Here is a 19,870-nt window from a genome sequence, read left to right on the forward strand (position 1 = left end):
CATTAAGACAGTGATCAAAATATAAGAGAAGACATACGACACATCAAATTTTGATCCCATAACTTAATATGATAACATCTTATACTTTAATTTTCGTACCACCCCAATAAATGATATTATCATCATTATATGATAAAAAGTGATTTATTTATCCAGTACCTTCATCAAATTATTTCTAATCTAATACAAAGAAGATAAATTATAAATAATTATTAATTATTAGTACATGTCGACAAGATACACTTGGCGAAGGCCACCATTATGGTCCTAGAGGAGGATCTTCAATTATAGGCCGTCTGTGATTTGAAAAGTTTGGCTCCGAGAGTGTTTGTTCCTTGTAGCTCAATTATGTCCTCAGATGGTGGCTTAACAACGGAGCTGCCTATTCCGACCAAGACTCGCAACACGCTTCCCCTCTAATCAGCATCGGTTCTCTTCGGCTCGCTCATGAGGCTCCAATCGGCGTGGATTAGCCGATCCTGATTGTACTCATGCTGTCGTATCCAAACAGACAACACGATTTTATGGATGATGTCTCTCAATATTATCCACGTGTTAGACTACATTCAAAAAATAAGGTGTTCGCCGTTTGTTCGAAGGACGCGATCTCCAACGGTAAGTTGGAAAACCGGTGGGCGGGCAGAGTGCGGTGTCTGATGCTGAGCCGAGCGCAGCGAGATCGGAGAGTGACGTCACACGTGACGCGCTGCTGGATGCTGGGAGCGCACCACTCTAAAAGTTAGCTCAGAGTTGTACCTCGTTGGTGACTCATCAAGACAGCTAACTTTAAGCGGGACCACGAACCAGCACAGGTAAATGGGTAAAAAACTTGGTCAATTAAAGTAGGTCTACGTATGCTTCTGAGATTTTACTCATTTCAATTTTTTCCCTTTTTTACTTTTATTTTGAGAATTTCATTTTTCTCATATTTTCATTTACCTCATAGAGTTCCAAAAATTACAGTTTGGCCTCTAATTTTTTGCCAAGTAACAAATTATAATCCATAAGAAGATAGTAAGGATATAATTGTTCACAAACATGAGAGAAAGCATAACGCTTCATATGAATTAACTATTCATGAGTTAACTTGATGGTAAGAATTTATTTATATTTTTTAAACAAATATAAGGCAGATTAAATGAATAAATTTACATAATTTATTAAATAAAATAAAATAAATAAAATTATGAAGGTCATAAATTTTAAAAAAATAAAGTCTTGAACAATCGTTTAAAACTTAATTAATTTGAAGTTAGTTTGACTTGTTGAATAATATAAAATTTTATCTCGTTTATAGCCTCAACAAAGAATTATAGTTTGAAAATTATGTGTAAATTGTAATGAGTTTCTAAGGAGTAATAAGGATACAAGCAAAGTACAAGGGTCAAATAAAATAAAATATGATTTTATTATTAATTTTTTTGACTCGCTTTTGGTGAATTATTGCTCATCACGATTTAACTAAAACGCACTTGAAGGGGCGTCGTGTCGCCGTTCCCGATCGCCCGCCGGGAGAGCCGCGGTTAAACCCTAGCCGCGAGGTAAGGGCCACCGGTTTGAATCTACGTCTCTCTCTTTCTATGTATTCTTACTAATTGAACTAATCAATTTTGTAGGTGGTTGCCGTTTGAATTGCGAGCAGTTGCTTGTGTTTTTTTCTCATGTTATTTTGATGTATCTGGTGTCGGATTGTTCGGAAATTGCCGAGGTTTAGTAGTCCGATTAGTTGGGTATGTGCAGCAGTGGGATTCGGTGGTGTTTAGGGTTGATGTCGTAGGGTTGGTCTGGTGCGGGATTGGTTGTCTTGCGCTTATTTCTTTCTTTGTCGTTGGATTTTTGTTCGCCCTTTTTATTTTTGCACTTAGATGCTCGAGTTATGTTCCTGCGCAATGGAGAACCTTTTAGAGCAAAAAGGAGAGTGTTTTCCTTCTTCTTAAAGGGAATTCATGGCGCATATAGACACCAGTCAGTGACCTTTTCAGAGCATGATTCGTTAATCAAGCTAAATGATGTTTCTGTTTTCTCTTAAATTTTGGTAAAATCATTCAAAATTCTCTTTGCTTCTTTAATGAGGTATAGAAAGTTTATAATTTAACAGTAGAAATTAGAATGAACGATAGCAAAATGCTCCCTTTTTTCAGTTTCATATACCATACTCAGTAGGTCTTGTTATGGCGAGAATTACGATGGGTGGTTGTTGATAAAAAATTTAGATTTTTCATTCTTGTGTGGGCTCTGTGACACAGGGAATTGCCTCATTTTTTTATTTTATTTTTTATTTTGGTTTTATAATGAACTGATGAGACAAATATCCTTCTTCACTTTCATGTATTTGGGAGAAGCTGATTATGTTGATAGTTAATTGCTTTTATAAACATTGTTGCATTGAGGTGAGACATTGTTGTTCATTACTGCAGGGCTATGAGACTCAATACCTCTTGATCAAGGGTGGGCGACTTGAAGTCTCTGATTGATACATTGTAAAGGTTGAAGCCTTTGTTGGTTGATCTATTGTCCACTTCACCCTCCCTGAAGTATGCCTCGAGTGAAAAGGCTCTATGAGGTCTGTAAAGCATCATTCTCCAATAGTGGGCCCATATCTGCTGAAGCTCTTGAAAATGTACGGTCCTGTTTAGGTGAGAAACACACCATTTCTCTACTTGCATGTTTTTTTTTTGTGCTTCCTTTTATCTCAGTTTTGGGCTGAAAGTTCTATGTTAATTTGAACTGTGAAGCATGCTACTCTGCCCATTATTTATCCTCATCCTTTTTGTATACCACATTTTCTTATTAAAGAATATGGGTAATAGATCACCTCTTGTATCATATTTTGCAGACTAACAACATGATTGAATATATAATGAACCATGCACATTCAAATCATGTCAAAGGAGTCTGTTAGAGTAATTCATGAAATAAGTATGTCATTTGATTCTGTGACCAAAAAGAAACTTTGCATATTAGCAAATATGGTTATTTGGCCATATATAGGTGACTGCTGCTTGACTAATATTCCCATAAATTATCAATTTCATTGCATGATTTCTCCATGGATGAATGGGATCAAACAATAATGTTTAAGATTTAGGTTTCAAATCATAATTGAGCATTTGTAGTTTCTTTCAAAATTCCTCTTGTACCTCTCATTGTCATAGTTAGGGATTCAATCTCTTTGTACTTTGAGTCTCATAGTGCATTTATTGTCTGTATACGTGTAAAATTATCTTAAATTCCGTTTCATATATATACCAAATGATAAAATGTGATTATCATGGAAGGACAGTTTGATCTACTTGAGCTTTCTAATCATTGATGAATTTGGGAGCTGATATTTGTTGAAACATGGAAGTTAAGCATCCTATCAAGGGGTAGTTTCTTTCTAGTCTACCATTGTAGAATGAAAAACTGTGAAAGTCAATTCTGCATAGGTAGTCATTCAATAGTTCCTTGCAAATTTTGGGAAAACTTTATATCATTAAGAAATTGCTGAATACTGAATGTTTCTGATAGTTCATATAGGTTTTATGGGTCTAATTTTCATTTCAACTATTTTTTATTGTTTATGATAGCGGTATACCAGAATGCATGTGGATCTGAACAGCTAAAATCATTCATTCACTGGGTCTAATAAGCCATAATAGTTAACATACTACAGGGTGCTAACAGTTAAAATGACAAGTATTGGTTGGTATATATTTGTCTCACTTGAAACTAAACGCCATTAACTCTTCTTGACCCTATCAAGTATCAACAACTTCGTATTTAAGTTGATGATGGTTTTCCCACTTTCTTGTCATTTTATGTAAAGTTTCAGTTTTGTGTTTATTCTCTCATAGTGCTAGTCTTTTTTTAGCTGAGTTCTTGTCCATATGACAGTGTCCTTGTTTAGGTATTATTTTCTCATTGGTTTTGTACAAAATAAAAATGTGTAAATGCCGCATTAAAAGGGCAGCCCGGTGCACGAAGCTCTCGCCATGCGGGGTCCCGGGGAAGGATCCATTGTACGCAGTCGTACCCTGCTTTTTGCAAGAGGTTGTTTCTAGGATTCGAATCCGTGACCTTTTGGTCACAAAGTAATGTTCCAGGATTCGAACCCGTGACCTTTTGGTCACAAAGCAACAACTTTACCGTTGCGCCAAGGCTCCCTTCAAGTTACAAAATCGATATTCTTTCTCTGTATTTGCTTTTGAGAGCATTGCTATCTGAGATACAAGTGCTTCAAGCTTAGTGTCCTTTCCAATAATTTGAGTGATTTTGTCTATGAAACACACTACTTTATCTATTGTGTTAACACTCGAGGATTCATCTTTTATCCTTTTTATACTTGTTTGGTTTCAACATGGTTAAGCTTCCTGTTCATTCCTTTCAGTTGACTTTGCTCTTCACCACTTGCATTATTCTGTATTGTTCATCTGTTATCCATTTCCTTGCTTTATAGCACATTTGAAAAGCTGACAAGTGAAAAGTTCTCACGTATGATGTGAAACTCTCCTTGGTATTCTTCAAGTATTTGTTGATGCTTTGATCGGTCCGACCACTTGCGTGCATAAAAAAATTCATACTTTTCACATGCACCTTTTCCCTTGTTAAATTTGGATCCTTGCGATCCAAAAAGGTCTAGTTGTTTCTTATTCCTTGAAGTTCTTGAAACTTTTATTCAAGGATGTAACTATTTCTGTTTGATATACTAGTTAGGTTATTCTTCTTTCCAATTGTAAGAATAATTGAAAAGATCACATCCTTGATTTGTTGTATATGGTTTGACTAAATTTTGCAACCATAATTATAGGGATTAATTATAGGAATCCCACTAATAACTGTTAACTGCAAGCCCTCAATAATTTGAAAATACTAGGACACCTCTTGAACTTTCCATCTACTGAAAAATGTGCTGATAAATATTATTTTCCTGTATTATCTCTATCCTTGTCAGCAAAATAACTCAGTGAACACCAACTTCATCTGAGACGACCTATGACCTATAATTTTTTTGCCAACAAAGTTATGATGCCATCATGATTTTCGCTGATAAGAGCAAGTATGTCAAACCACTTTACCAGGTGATTTCAGGTGAACTGGTTTGCACAGCAGTATGACAAAAATTCAGGTAGTGTCCCTTTTTATCCATTAGGAGTTTTGGTGTCGATAACAAATGCATGTGTATGTGTGGGAAAGAGACTCCCACTAAATTATACTTGCTAATTTAATTCATGGCTTGTTTCCTTGCAATTTGGCTTGCTTTTGGACTTGAGTTTTTCCAACCTCACTTTGATTTTTTTCAGATGATATTAAACCTTCTGACGTGGGACTTGAAAAGGAGGCTCAAATAGCACGAGCGTGGAAAATTTCCATGAATTCAAATGGAAGAAGAGGGCGTAATGGAAATAATCAGTGCCCACCTCCTATCAAATATCTACATGTACATGAGTGTGAAAACTTTTCTGTAAGAATTTGATCTTTTTCTGGAGTAGGTCAAAGAAAAGTTACTTGATTTACAACATTCCTGCAGCTTTCTAACTCATTCCAATAATTTCTGTCTCTTATCTTGAAAAGAATGAAGTCAAGATCTTCTGTTGACGAACAAATTATAACCGTAAATGAAATGATGATATCTTGATTTTCTCTATTTATTCTACAGATTGGGATATTCTGCATGCCACCTTCATCTGTTATTCCACTTCATAACCATCCAGGAATGACAGTGCTGAGCAAGCTTCTTTATGGGACAATGCTTGTCAAATCATATGACTGGATTGATACTGAGGGATCCGTTGATCCATCTGAAGGTTTGTGCCCTTTGTAAATAGTTTCTTGGGAGTTGTGCACATAATTATATTTCTCTTGTGTAGCAAGTTCTCTTCACTTGATGCTTGTTTTCTTTTTGAGGGGTGTTTTCCAATGCATGGTAATCATTTCCTTGAATAGTTAGTTATCTTCTGAAATTGGTGGTATTAGGTAATCCTAAAAGTCTTAATCTTCTCACTAAGATCACATGTTCCGATATTTTTCTTAATTTTAGGGCCACAGCCCCAAGTAAGCATTCAATGTTCACTATAAGAAATGAACCTTTCTTAACGTCCCAACTTACTCGACTGAAAGAGAAACTGAGTCAGACAAAAGCTGGCAACTAATTAAAAGTCGCATTGTTTTAAGAAAACATATTACTTTGATTAGCACTGATAATAGGCCTTAGATTGACAAAAAGGAGATGAAATAGAGATCTATGTGTCAGTTTGAACAGCATGAAAAAGGAAAACAGATGATGCTATTACAATATTGTAGTCCTACTTGAATAAGATGTATTGGTTCAAAATCTCGAGTCGTACCAGAGTTTTAGACTTTGACTAGAACTACTATTTTGGTTTCAGTGTCTTGACATATGATGCTGGTGGAGAGTTGGAGGGGTAGAAGGAAGAAAAAGAAGAGAAGACACCTATATAGTTAAGTTCAGACTTTATGTCTCATAAGGAATGGTACGATTTGACGTTGAATTGTACAGACACAAGATAAAAAAATTATTTTAATTCATCTTGACATGTTTTATAGGATGCTAGGGGATATCGTTAGTATAACACATTCTTAATGACATAATTGACACAAAAACGCATGATAAGGTACTTGTGGCCGAATAGTATCAAGTTCACAAATTTGTCAAAATGATATGTTTCGACTAGGCCGCCCGGCATGGTACGAGACTACACAAGTAATAAAAGATGATGCTCAGTGTCCTTGACACAATAATCAAGATTTGTGACAACAAGGAGTTTCAGGAAACAACATTATCATAAGACTAGACAAACACAAGTAATAACAATAAAATGTATAACAAGGAGTTTAAGAATGCTCATTCAGTAGAAAACTCCTCTTGAGATACTCATTGTGTGCTTGACCATTAGATGATAGCTTCTTGACCGAGATTCAAGAACAGCTAGCAGTATATATTTCCAACTTAATAGAGAAAAAATATTATATCATTGAGCTTAAGACAATGTCAAAAGAGATGTTTAAATAACCCTTTGAGGTTGGTTTGGGTCCTTATACAATTTCATTGTAAAGATGCAGTTGATATTTAGTCACCTTGGGGAGTGGCTAGTAGTTAGGTTTACCTAATTACCTTCCTCTTGAAAGTCTGCTCTGCTCAGTAAAGTGAGTTTCAGTTAGCTAGTTTTCAAGGTTATCAAAACATTAGTAAGTTGGGAAAAGTCCTAGTAACATTTCCTAAAGTTATCTAAATGATTGCGTGATATGCGAGGGGTTGGAATGGTTGAATTATAATGATTTGGCACATTACATTTTTTTTTTCAACTTCTTTGATCCTTTCTCTATCTTTAATCCCATTGCATTCTTCGATCTTTTGTCTCCTGATTCTCTAAGTATCTTCACATCTAATGTTGTTTCCCATATATTTCTGACTCATGTCCATTTAGCTACATATTTTATACTTTGCCCAATGAAATCATCAAAAACATGAGATCATCAAGTCACCCAGGTACTAAACCTTGGGGCAAAAAAGTTGCACTGACAAAGTAATTTGACTATGCATAAGCTAATATGCATCATCTGAGATCAACTAAATTAGAACTGAAGAATAACCAAGCTTTATAATAAAAAGGTATTCTGTATATTCTACTTTTGTCTAACATTCTCAGGTACCGTTTGAAAAAACTCTTCCTGGCAAACACACAATCATTAGAAAATGCTTCTAACAGTAATTAGACATTATGTTTGTAAGGATTTTACTAAAAGGAGCAAGATGGTTTTTTTTGCACCTTTTTTTGATAATTTTCCAACTATCTCCCACTCAACATAGTTTCAGCCTATTTTGATGAATAATAATAATAATAATAATAATAATAATAATAATAATAATAATAAAAATAAAGATGTGCTTCTACTGATTATCATAAGTTGATTTCCTGTGGGAGGGTGGCTTAGTCCCATGTGCAATGTAGACAGAATACTCTTGGGCACTAGAAGAATGAGATGTTCAAGATAGATTGCTCATGTTATTGTGAAGTTTGTCATAGGTTGATGTCAGAATAGAATCTAAAGAAAAATTTCTGACATAGGAAGACAAATCTATGCTGAGGTTTACTACTATACACTTTTTTGTGGTTGATTTTGAACTTGTACCATATTTTCAAACCCTTGTATTTCGTTTGCAGCTCATTTGAGATTATTGCCTATTTTGATGAATCAAAGAATAAAAAAGGAAAGAAAAGCTTCTACTGATGATCATAGGCTGATTTCAGGGTGGCTTAGTCCCATGTGCAACGTAGACAGAATAATACTTTTTGGTACTAGAAGAATGTGATGTTCAACGATGGTTCATGTCATTGTGAAGTTCGTCCCTAATTGATGTCAGAATATAGCCTATGAAAAGTGTCTGACTTTAGAAGACAAATATGTGTGATGAGGTTTACTATCATATACTTTTTTTGTGGTTGGTTTTGAACTTGGACCATATCTAAAAACCCTCTCATTTCGCTTGTAGCTCATTCGAGATTATTGAAAGGATGTATTGGGGAAATGACACCAAACATTCTATCTCTAATAGTATTAAATTGCATTTTATAAGAGCGAGACGATTTGATCTAACAACTGTGGCTAAATTGGCATAGTATTTTTTTCAGACTCGACCCTTGTTGATTGTAGAAGTAGCTCATTTTTAGAACTGATTTAACCATGGCCAATTTTTTATGTCGATGTTCAATACCTGTCATTATGAATGCATGGGACAGGTACCTTTGTCACCAATATGACTAAATACTTAACATTTTCATCTGAGTGAATCCTATTATCTTTCCAGCTAGCCCTAAGTTTGCTTGTTGCTTTCATGCTTCAAATAGCTGGGATTCATTTGGGAGCATGTCACGCATGTGCTAATTTCTTACCTTAAGAAGAGTGTGCGCTTGGATTCATTCAGAAATTCAAGGTTCATTAGGATTCTTGAATCATTCCATTGCACAATAATATCCACCATAGTAGAGCATAATTTATTTTCTGATTCTACACCTTAATTTTGCTCGAGAATTATGTGTAAATGATCTTATGTTTTTCAGCTCGACCAGCAGAGCTTGTTAGAGATGGCCAGATGACTGCGCCCTGTGGGACAACCATCCTCTACCCTACAAGCGGTGGCAACATTCATTCTTTTAAAGCAATAACTCCCTGTGCTCTCTTTGATGTTCTATCACCCCCATACTCAGCAAATGATGAACGTGATTGCACTTATTTCAAGAAGTCAAGAACAAGTTCATCTGGTACACATTTTTTTTATGAATTATTACATGCTTGCATTGTTGCTAGTTGACCATAATGTCTCGAGATGGTGTTATATCTGTGCTTTATTTGAATTCCTTGAAGGTGTGTTACCTAATGGTGTAGATGCTTCAAAGGTGGCGTGGTTGGAAGAGTGTCAACCGTCGGAGAGCTTTGTTGTTCACAGAGGGCCGTACCGGGGCCAAATTGTCAACAATCAATGATTTCCCCATTCCCTGTATTATAGACTTTCATTCCGATGAGCTCTTTTAACATGGGGAAAACATGGGTTTGATATCTGTTTACCTGCAGCAATATGATTCCAATGACTATTCGGCATCTTGGTAAGTCAGGAAGCTTGTTGTGTATCATACACAGACATCTGGTAGCATTTCCACAATCCTTTCTTTAGTCAAAGAATGGAAGTGTTCTTCAACCAAGGAACTACTTCGGCGGTCAGAAAAAATAATTCATCCATACGCCATCAAAGGCATCTTTACGTGATCTGATCTTTGTTTCAGGTGACATGTTCTACCTTTCTTCTCAATCCCCTTAGTACTTTACTCAGGTTGTCGCCTATTGCCTTAATAGCGAACAAAATTTTGAGTAGGATATGGAAAATGCCAGTAGTAACTCAGCTTGTTTTGAGATTTTGAAGTGAATTCTTGGCTGGTTTATTTGCAGGACTATGAACTCATCAGATCATTTGGCTTTTCGATGCACTGAATATTTTGCAAGTATGTTTTTTTTTTTGGAGTGTCGTCTTTCATTATTTTTGGTGGTGTTGCTATCAGTTTTAGAAGAATATTTTTGAATTTAGAGAAAAAAAGAGACTTGAAAATGCACTAATTAACACATGAACCATTGTCCTATTCCATCTTCTACTTTTCGAACCGTCTTAGTCTGTCGTCTCCCAATCTCGTCTTATACGCTGCCTTTTTGTACTCCCTCCAAGTAAACTCATTGTATCTCCGCTCCTCCCCATCTACCATTACCTCTGCCATTGCGGTGATCCTCGTCTCCTCGGCCGGCCCGAAGAAGTATATCATCGACAACCTTGACCTCTCGGTGTCAGTCACCACCACTCGGTGCTTTATGCTCTTGAACCGCCCGTTCGTCAAAACCTATCACAACATATTCACAATCAACTACAAAAAGCTTATGACACAATGGGAATTTTGGTCTCAATCGAAAGGGAAATTGTTTAGTGTTCTTTGATGAAGAATTGCACCAAGGATAAAATTACTCTCGATATGGTAGTTACTCAAGGGCCCCTCCTGACTGGATATCATAAATCTGAGAGGAATTTTCTAAAGTATTCTTCTTTTTAAAATAAAATAAAAAATTTCAATGCAGATCAGTGAGTGCGATTGACGGTAGCAATGATTGACGATCGAGACTGATCTAGCCGCGACCGGTGTCACAGTAGTATTGATGCTATGAATATTCATGTCGGTCCATACTTTATTTTTTAATATATATATATATATATATATATATATATATATATATATATATATATATATATATATATATGCACGATTTGATAATCTTTGGAAAACAGAATCTTCTAATTGCATAAAGGCCCCTTAATAGTTTGCGCGCTAACATATATATATATATATATATATATATATATATATATATGCACGATTTGATAATCTTTGGAAAACAGAATCTTCTAATTGCATAAAGGCCCCTTAATAGTTTGCACGAGTTAGCGCGCTTTGAATCTCAATCAATCATTTGTGAATGGTCGAGATTAAATATTTAAATTGTAAAAATGTAGGGGCTTTTAAACAATATTTTGATTTTGTTTTAAGCAATACCTATTTAAAGTTGCGGAATTCGCCATTTAATTTGTAGGCTAGTGTTAAATGGTTAAAATTTGATCCATGACTTTCTTCTTATTTTTAGGATTGTTATTAAGGATATTTAAGTAATATCATATTTAATCAATTATATTATTATTTTTATTTTTTTCATATTTAGTTTTTAAAAATCATCCCTCTATATTATTATTGATTAATAATGTTTCTAAAATTACATGGATTTATTAAAACCCTTTAAATTCATTTTCTATTAGGTTTACCGTAATTTTTATATATTCTATCAACCCGTTCCTAGGACAATACGAAAAAGATAAATCATGCATGTCAAGTTTCAACCTCAATATGTGATAATATCTTATGTCTCAATCATCGCACCGTCCTAGGAGGATAATATTATTGCATTCAAAAATGATACTATTATGGTATTATATTTTAAATATCAATATCATTATGATGTTAATTTTTAAAATATAATATTATATTGGTTCTAAGATTTATAGGGTATTAAAGTGATGTTGAATTTAAGAGTTAAGATCTTCTAGTCTATAATTCCTAATCTCTTTTATAATTTGCACATCGAATCATGGTTGGAATCTGATCAAAATTGACTACGATCTCTCTTGAATTCACTTTTCCATCCAAGTTTTGCAGTTTGGATCGAAGTAGGAGGCCGCAGACGATAGGCGGACTATATGACACCAAGCGGGAGCAGTCTGTCCATCATCGGTTATCTCCGATTGTTTATATCGACTTAAATTATAATCTAAATAGGAAGATGAACTGAGTAGAGATTGTAGTTAATTTTGATAAGATTCTAAAATAAATTAAGGAAGGGATCGAGAAAAACTTACAGATTGTGGATCAGAAGTTCTGCCTGAATTTTAAAAATCAATATTAAAGAAATATTAATTTTTAAAATACAAAGCCACAATAATATTGTTACACCCAATACTTTGTTTGACTGCAGCATCATTGGTTAGCGAATGAGATAAAATGGGAAACTAGTAAATTTGAAAGTTAAAATGGGGTTTTCAGAATTCTGTCAACTTTAAGTGCGCCTAATGCCGTTTAATTGTTTGTTACCTGCATAGCGTCGCCGACGTTGACGAAGAAGGCCCGGCGGTCCGGCGGGACGGCGACCCAGCTACCGTCCTTTCCGGCTACCTGCAGGCCGGCGGCACCGTCGGAGCGAAGAACCGACATGATCTGCGGGTCGGTGTGCTCTCCGAACCCGGTGAGGCCGCCGCCGTCGAACCCCTCGAGGAGGAGAGGGCAGGGAGGGTAGTGGTTCAGCCGGAATATTCCGTCACTCTCCTCCTCCGTCACCATCTTGCTCAGCCGATCTCTCTGCTTCATCCTGAGGCCCTCCGCCACAAGCTCTAGAATCTCTCCGGCGAGCCGCTTCACGGCGACCAAGTACTCTCCCAACGACGAGCTTAAAAACAAAAAACAGAGTATAATCGATTCGATCATGAACAGTGCAAAAAACACACGAAAATCAAAATGATGAAAAATTATCAAAAATATAGAGAAAAATCAAAAAGAAAAAGGAAAAATGATGATTGTTTACATTGGGACGGTGGTCGTCGAGGATACTGCGAAGAGGAGATACTCCACCCAACCGACGTCGCCGTTGCGGCCGATCGTCTGGTGGCCGTAGCCAAAGGGGTCGGCGGGTCCGAGGGCGCTCTCCTTGTCGGCCGGCGGCCGGGCGAAGAAGGCTGCGGCCTCGGCCTCGAGCCGGCACAACAGCTCCAAGGGAATGCCGTGGTTGACGACCTTGAAGAAGCCCGAGTCTTCGCAGGCCTCGATGATGGCAGCGGAGGCGGCGGCACGGGGCTTCGAGAGGTCGACGACGGAGATGCTGCCGCCGCTGCTGGCGGCGAGCTTGGGCGGCTTCACGAGGGGGATTTGGTGGAGGGTGGGGTTGGATAGCACTACCATGGCTGCTGTTTGCGGAGAAAAACAGAGTATTGCATGTCTTCTCTGTGGGTTGCATTCCATGGGGTTTTATTTATATAGGAACCAACGAATCCGACAATATATACAAATGCGACTAGCCTAATCCCTAATGCTCGGAAGGGCAGCTTGATGCATAAAAAATAATTAATTAGGTTGAATAATGTCACATTTAGGATAATCGATCTGATTTTATGGAAGTCTTTCATTAATCATCAAAGTAAATCGAGAAATAATTAAATCGTGGATGACTGAAAGATAATTGAACATCTTTACCACTACATCATATCCCTTGGGTGTAGTATACGCATAAGTTGGTATAATATGGGGTCCTCAAGAAAATCTATTGTACATAATTTTATCTTATTTTGTAAAAAAATATTTTTGATATTTAAATCCGTGATCTCTATGTTACACGACGATAATTTTACCGTAGTGTTAAGGATCTCGTTCTTTTATTTACTCCCAAGGACGGATAAAAAAAAGGAAAAAAGTCATCTTTACTGACAAAGATTCATTGAAAAGATTCAACTAAATTAGCTTAGCTTAGCTTACAATGAAAATGGAAATAATGATAAAAAGTATATAATGACTAGGGTTAGGGATGAACTCCTAATTATCATTCAATGGGTGTTACAATTCTAACTCCAAATGTTTATCTCCAAATTTAAGTTTTAATTTGCATGATGTGTTATGGATATTTAAGTTCATTTTGTAATTCTTTGTGATTTCATAAAGGGTAATCTAGTATATTTCCGTCAATGTGAAGTCTTATAGAAGAGTTGGATCATATTAAATTTATTATACGTGATCTTATTTTATATTAAAAAAAATATTTTCATAACTCGAATATGTAAACATAAAGTCTATTAGAGCCCAAAATTATAATTTACTCGGACTAATTCGTCGATGATAGAAATTGTATATATATTATAAAAATCCCTAAGCTGATTGTCAAAATTAATTTGAGTATTTAGGACTGACGAACAATTAATCAAAATGATTAAATATAAAAAGAAAATTTTAAATATACGAGTTTCGTCCTAAACTCTAAAATGGAATTGTGAGCTAAATGTTAATACCTGCCTTTTCCAGTTGACTATAACTTTTTTTTTTAAAAAAAAATTACCTCATATGTTAAGATTTTTTTTTTTAAATTTAGAATGAGAATAATAAGATTAATTTTCTTTAAGAAATATTACTATATGAATGTGACCACCCTTTAAGGATGGTAATTTCACTTGAATCTGAGGAAGGATTCGACATTCAATCCGAATGGAGGAGGATATGAAGGGACTATCAATAATCGATACCCGATCCGAATAACCGATTAAATAATATATATACATATATTAAAGAAAATTTCCTTTTTCCAAAATCAATTTACTATTTTTGTTGATATTAGGAGGAGACTACATAGATGCTTAATCTATTTTTTAATTATATATATATATATATATATATATATATTTTAATAGGTTGTTAATTTTAATATATTTTTGTTGAATGATAACAGTTGGATAGAAAGAAGTAAAATTATAACTATAGAAGATATCCGATCATTTAATGAGTATGAGTATACCCATCGAAGATCCTATACCCTATGAATATGAGGATGAAGAATATAGAATTCAATCCGAACCCGACCTATTATCATCCCTACCACCTTTCCTACCATAATAATAAAGTCCTTATATTCATATATGAATTGTACACATCAATAGCAAAAATGGAGTTTGGTGGTGATTATTAAAGTTTCCCTCCCTTCTTTTTCATCTATTAAGTAGTCTATATGTTTAGTCATGATCTAATCAATTGCTTTTTTTGTTTTATAGGAAATATTAAAAATAAGAAAAAGAGTCCATGTTTATCCACATCAACAGGTTCATAGAGGAATTAAATTTCTTTAGGACATGATATAAACACAATCTAATTAGATTCCGCCGCCGCCGTAAAATGAGAGGTCAATCTATATGAGAAAAGCCAAGTAGATCCACTAAATCTAGATTTAGTGGATTTAGTGAATCTTCCTATGTGGATTCCTTGGCGCGTGCTGTTTGTTCCTTTGAGTCGACGTGATGAACATTGTTAATCGACTAATTAACTAATTTTCAAAAATTATTATTTTATTTGAGATGCTTAATGTGATATATGTTAACAATATAAAGGGTGTTTTTTATTTAGTTATAATTTTTAAAGTGGATTTATATGCAAAATTTAAAGTATATTTTTGTGGATATTTTAAATGCTATTGAATTATATTTTATGCATTATAGATCCTACTAAATTATATTTAGTTGTCAATAAAAAATATCCCTATTTCATGAGGATAATGCAAAATCCTAATTAATATATGAAGGTGATAATAATTAACACAAATGCATGCAGATGTATAAGTGATATATTATATGGAATGAATTGAAAAAAATAATAATGAAAGATTAATCTAAAAGAATCAGATAAACTCAGATAAAAGGAACCAATCAAGTAAGAGATAAGACTTCCTCTCCTTCCTTTGACATGATGCAATCATTCCTTATCTTGAAGCAAGGGAAATGATTGGAGAAAGAGACCAATATTATTGGACAATCTACAAAAAAAAAATTATTGATAATTAGGATTACACTGAGGTTGAGGACTTGGATATTATTTTGCCATTAAGAGATGACTGATTGCTATTTGTGTCCTAATTATTGATGTGAGTATGAATGATTGAGTCCCTACTCAGGCCAAATAAAGGTGAGAGTGATTTCGATGAAGAAATTTGTTTTCTTTTGTTGATGGTGTATAATGAGATGTGATGGAGACAACTTGGGATTTAACTCTACATTTTGCTAATCTTGCAAAGCAAAGCATATGAAGAAGAAGAAGAAGAAATTCAAAATCCTAATTCTCTTTTGAAAGAATTCTCTTTAGTTCATAATCTATATATTTTCATAGCTAACTTTGTCAATCCTCTAAGAAGCTGGAGATTACCAGTCCTTGCACAAACTCTGCTCTAGATTGCCTGTTTTCCCTTTCCTTGGGAGTCAATGAAGCATCATCAGTGCCACTAAAAAGAATGCTTTGGGGGGGGGGGGTTTAGAATTAGGGTTCCAAACAATATAAAAATATTATCTTATACAAAAAAAAAAAAAAAAAACACGCACGCACGCACACACCAAGAAATGATTTAAATTTATGATTATATATGGATGAATATATTATGTTTTTAGTTTTATTGTATATTATATTGGATATATGTGAATGGAGAATAGATGAAAGAGGAAAGAAACTCCATTGTAAATGAGATTTAGTTCTACATTGGGAGTTTTAAGATAAATTAGTTGATTCACATGGAGAGAGACTCTCTCTCACGCATGGGTATGCAGGATTATGGTCCGGATTGCAAATTTATGGTCCGGATTGCACTGAACCATGTTGACTCATGTACAAGCACGATCTACGCGCGTCGAATATCAGACCAGTCGAGACAAAATTTATCTAAATAGAACAATCAATATTTTATCACCTGGATTTTTTTTGGTCAGATCGTCATAATAAATAATAAATAAGTTGAATTTAATTTTATATATTTAAATTTGACTAATTATTTAATATATCTGGCAACCATTGTTCAACACATTACTGTATTGACTTTTACCAAACACAACTACAGAGATCAATTTCACTGTCATTTTACACAATCCAAGTTGACTTTTCAACCTATGTTTTCCCATTAATTTTGAAATAACAAGATGAACTAACTAATGCCCTTAAAGACCCAATGCCATTTTCATGGTGAATACAGATGAATACACAAACGAATATACTGAATGAGAAATGAAAGGACAAGCTAAGGAAGCTAGTACCTCAGGTTTTGCTCTCTAAGTTCTTCTTCTTCATGGCAAAAGGAAGATGTTGAAGTATGTATGACATTGGATTGATTCAATGAAATTACCGAAGGCAGGTGAGATGTTGTTTTTCGACACAGCTGCTAGAGGGTTAGATCTATTCATGGCTGAGGCTCAAATCCGATGAAAATATTGCAGATAATCACGTCTCTTTATGTAACTCAAAGTTAAAGAGACATTACAAAGAGATGGAAATAATTTGGCCCAAGATGAATCCTAGTGGTTTCATCAACACTGGCCATAAATTTGAAGCCTAGTTGAAACTTGAAATAAAGACTCACTGAGATTTGAACTGTTACAAACCATTTTCTGTTTGGAACTCAACAGTTGAATTATGACAGGAAAAGGATATATTCAATAAGTTTCCGTGAACTACTGCATGTGATAAAGCATTTTCTTATGAGTCCTAATCGCAAAAAGAACTTAATGATTAGTAATCAGATTCCTGCAATAGCAAGATATCAAAGTTCAAGGATAGACATTTTGTAGAAAGTAAAGCACATTTGCCGTCAATACAATTTAACAATCCAATCCACAAGAAAACAAGTTGTCAATAAAGATAACCAAAAATCTCACTATAGGATTTCTAATAAACACAAATTCATCTTAAATTTGTAGAAAAGAAACATCCATCTCTGGAGTAATTGAATTTTTGTTTTTGAAGATTAAGGAGCATCCCTATTTAGCTCTTGAGACTTCTCTCCTTTTATGCTTGAGGTTAAACCTTCATCTCTATTTAGTTTTCCAGTTCGAAGTGGATACAGTTTGGAAACTTAGTTCAAGACTCTGTTTTGATTTGATACAAGGTTTTTAATCGGCTAAATTTTGAATAACTACATCAAAACTTCCATACTAATCTCGACAGTGTTATCAAAGTTAGGTGATCCCGTCCGTAAGCTGAGTCGGATGGGGGCGGGCCTTGTTGTGCTAAAAGTTGACGGAGAGTCGTTGAGATGCTGAATCAGCGAGGTACCCTCTAGACAGGTTCGCACGGGCGGTTCTACGGATAGAAAGGATCAGGATGATAACGCTATTGATCTGCACACACTCAGACGAGTCCACCGGTCGTTAGAGACCAGAAACCAGGGAAAAAGTCCCCGGGTCAGGCCCTCCGATGCTCAAGTCAGGTACTTTTTCCCCAGAAATCACAGAGAAAGCACGAAAAGTAAAAGACTGGTAAGAAATGACGAGTGAGCGTACCTGCGTAAGGGACAAAACATCCCTTTTTATACTGCAACTGAGGCTTCTGGAACCTGATGAATGTCAGGGAATGTCGGATGTCAGGCTCTGTCTGGCGGTGGTCGACACGTGGCTTTCTCTTATAGGCTAGCGGAGGAACTAAGAAGGGTATGAGCCTCCCACCGTTAGAATATTCCCTGACATGTGATGATTGTTCTCTGACAGGTGGTTACGATTCCTTGCAGGTCTATTTGTCATGTAGTGTCTGGTCTCCTGACCCACCTTCGTCTGCGTCATTCGAAGCATGTACATCCTGACCTGCACGCTGGGTCTATCCGCCGATCCATATCTGTCTGCTGTTATCCAATGCATGAGCGTTCCGACCTGCACGCTGGGTTTGATTCCCGACCCGCATCTGTCTGCTTTCACCCAGGGCATGAACGTTCCGACCTGCACGCTGGGGTCTATCCACCGACCCGCATATCCAGGGCATGAGCGTTCCGACCTGCACGCGGGGTCCGATTTCCGACCCGCATCTGTCTGCTTTCCTCCAGGGCATGAATGTTCCGACCTGCACGCTGGGTCTGTCCGCCGACCAACACGTGTCTGCTTTTATCCATGGCATGAGCGTTCCGACCTGCACGCAGGGTCTGATTCCTGACCCGCATCTGTTTGCTTTCATCCAGGGCATGAGCGTTCCGACCTGCACGCTGGGTCTGATTCCTGACCCGCATCTATTTGCTTTCATCCAGGGCATGAGCGTTCTGACCTGCACGCTGGGTCTGATTCCCGACCCGCATCTGTTTGCTTTCATCCAGTGCATGAGCGTTCTGACCTGCACGCTGGGTCTGATTCCCGACCCGCCTTTGTCTGCTTTCACCTAAGGCATGAACGTTCCGACCTGCACGCAGGGGTCTGTCCGCAAACCCGCATATCCAGGGCATGAGCGTTCCGACCTGCACGCGGGGTCCGATTTCCGACCCGCATCTATTTGCTTTCATCCAGGGCATGAGCGTTCCGACCTGCACGCAGGGTCTGATTCCCGACCCGCATCTGTTTGCTTTCATCCAGGGCATGAGCGTTCCGACCTGCACGCTGGGTCTGTAAGCAGACCTGCCGGTAGTCTCCATCTGTAGCTGTATGTGGCCCATGAACCCCTTTACTACTTACTATCAGGGCTAATCCACTTCTGACTCTCTTGACCTCCTTGTCAGCCGGACTGTTGACTGGCCACATTGGCCTGACTTCTGACCCTCTTGACCTCCTCGTCAGCTGGACTATTGACCGGCCACGTAGGCCTGACTTCTGACCTTCTTGACTTCCTCGTCAGCTGGACTGTTGACCGGCTACGTTGGCCTGACTTCTGACCTTCTTGACTTCCTCGTCAGTTGGACTGTTGACCGGCCACGTTGGCCTGACTTCTGACCTTCTTGACTTCCTTGTCAGCTGGACTGTTGACCGGCCACGTTAGCCTGACTTCGAGCCACATCATCTTATCGACCCCACAAAATACGCACCGTATCACAAGCCTCCCCCTCAAGTCTAGTCGAAGGAAGACCCAAGTCTGACTGACTAGACCCCTACACATCTCTGTGCTCTCTGTCTCCTGCCCTACATACCGTACCACCCTTTATGTCCTGTCGCATGGGATACCCTGTCTAAGTAATTGCTTTAGTGCTTGCTTGTGGTACGGCGCCTATGTAATTGCTTTAGTGGTTGCCAGGGGTACGGTGTCTGCGTAATTGC

The 19,870-nt window shown here is 36.8% G+C and overlaps 2 protein-coding genes across 5 annotated transcripts; one reads left to right on the plus strand and one right to left on the minus strand.

Moving 5' to 3' along the window:
• The first annotated feature begins 1,423 nt into the window (after positions 1-1,423).
• On the plus strand, positions 1,424-10,013 carry LOC122020100 (plant cysteine oxidase 4-like). 4 transcript variants are annotated; one of them, XM_042577861.1, is made up of 7 exons: positions 1,444-1,541; positions 1,617-1,730; positions 2,418-2,636; positions 5,283-5,443; positions 5,639-5,786; positions 9,063-9,263; positions 9,367-9,961. In XM_042577861.1, the coding sequence occupies exons 3-7, from the start codon at positions 2,537-2,539 to the stop codon at positions 9,483-9,485; spliced, it is 729 nt and encodes a 242-aa protein (XP_042433795.1). In that variant the 5' UTR covers positions 1,444-1,541; positions 1,617-1,730; positions 2,418-2,536; the 3' UTR covers positions 9,486-9,961. The 4 variants fall into 4 exon arrangements, 3 of the variants coding, with proteins under 3 accessions (XP_042433792.1, XP_042433793.1, XP_042433795.1); XR_006122097.1 differs by lacking the exon at positions 1,444-1,541 and having other exon boundaries at positions 9,367-9,782; positions 9,946-10,013; XM_042577858.1 differs by lacking the exon at positions 1,617-1,730 and having other exon boundaries at positions 1,424-1,541.
• A 56-nt stretch (positions 10,014-10,069) lies between these two features.
• On the minus strand, positions 10,070-13,090 carry LOC122020099 (gibberellin 2-beta-dioxygenase-like). The gene is made up of 3 exons (XM_042577857.1): positions 12,664-13,090; positions 12,177-12,528; positions 10,070-10,385 (listed from the first exon to the last, which is right to left on the minus strand). Exons 1-3 carry the CDS (start codon positions 13,035-13,037, stop codon positions 10,143-10,145), a joined length of 969 nt encoding a protein of 322 aa, XP_042433791.1. The 5' UTR covers positions 13,038-13,090; the 3' UTR covers positions 10,070-10,142.
• Positions 13,091-19,870: the final 6,780 nt, after the last annotated feature.

The sequence above is a fragment of the Zingiber officinale genome, chromosome 9A (assembly GCF_018446385.1).
Source record: "Zingiber officinale cultivar Zhangliang chromosome 9A, Zo_v1.1, whole genome shotgun sequence".
Taxonomy (NCBI): domain Eukaryota; kingdom Viridiplantae; phylum Streptophyta; class Magnoliopsida; order Zingiberales; family Zingiberaceae; genus Zingiber; species Zingiber officinale.

Excerpts from the sequence above, each read along its gene's own strand:
- LOC122020100 (XM_042577858.1), top strand. The coding sequence starts at position 2,537 with ATGCCTCGAGTGAAAAGGCTCTATGAGGTCTGTAAAGCATCATTCTCC. Across the intron at positions 5,787-9,062 it reads ATCCGTTGATCCATCTGAAG|CTCGACCAGCAGAGCTTGTT; the intron begins GTTTGTGCCCTT and ends TATGTTTTTCAG. Across the intron at positions 9,264-9,366 it reads GTCAAGAACAAGTTCATCTG|GTGTGTTACCTAATGGTGTA; the intron begins GTACACATTTTT and ends AATTCCTTGAAG.
- LOC122020099 (XM_042577857.1), bottom strand. The coding sequence starts at position 13,037 with ATGGTAGTGCTATCCAACCCCACCCTCCACCAAATCCCCCTCGTGAAG. Across the intron at positions 12,529-12,663 it reads TCGACGACCACCGTCCCAAT|CTCGTCGTTGGGAGAGTACT; the intron begins GTAAACAATCAT and ends TTTGTTTTTAAG. Across the intron at positions 10,386-12,176 it reads ACGTCGGCGACGCTATGCAG|GTTTTGACGAACGGGCGGTT; the intron begins GTAACAAACAAT and ends ATGTTGTGATAG.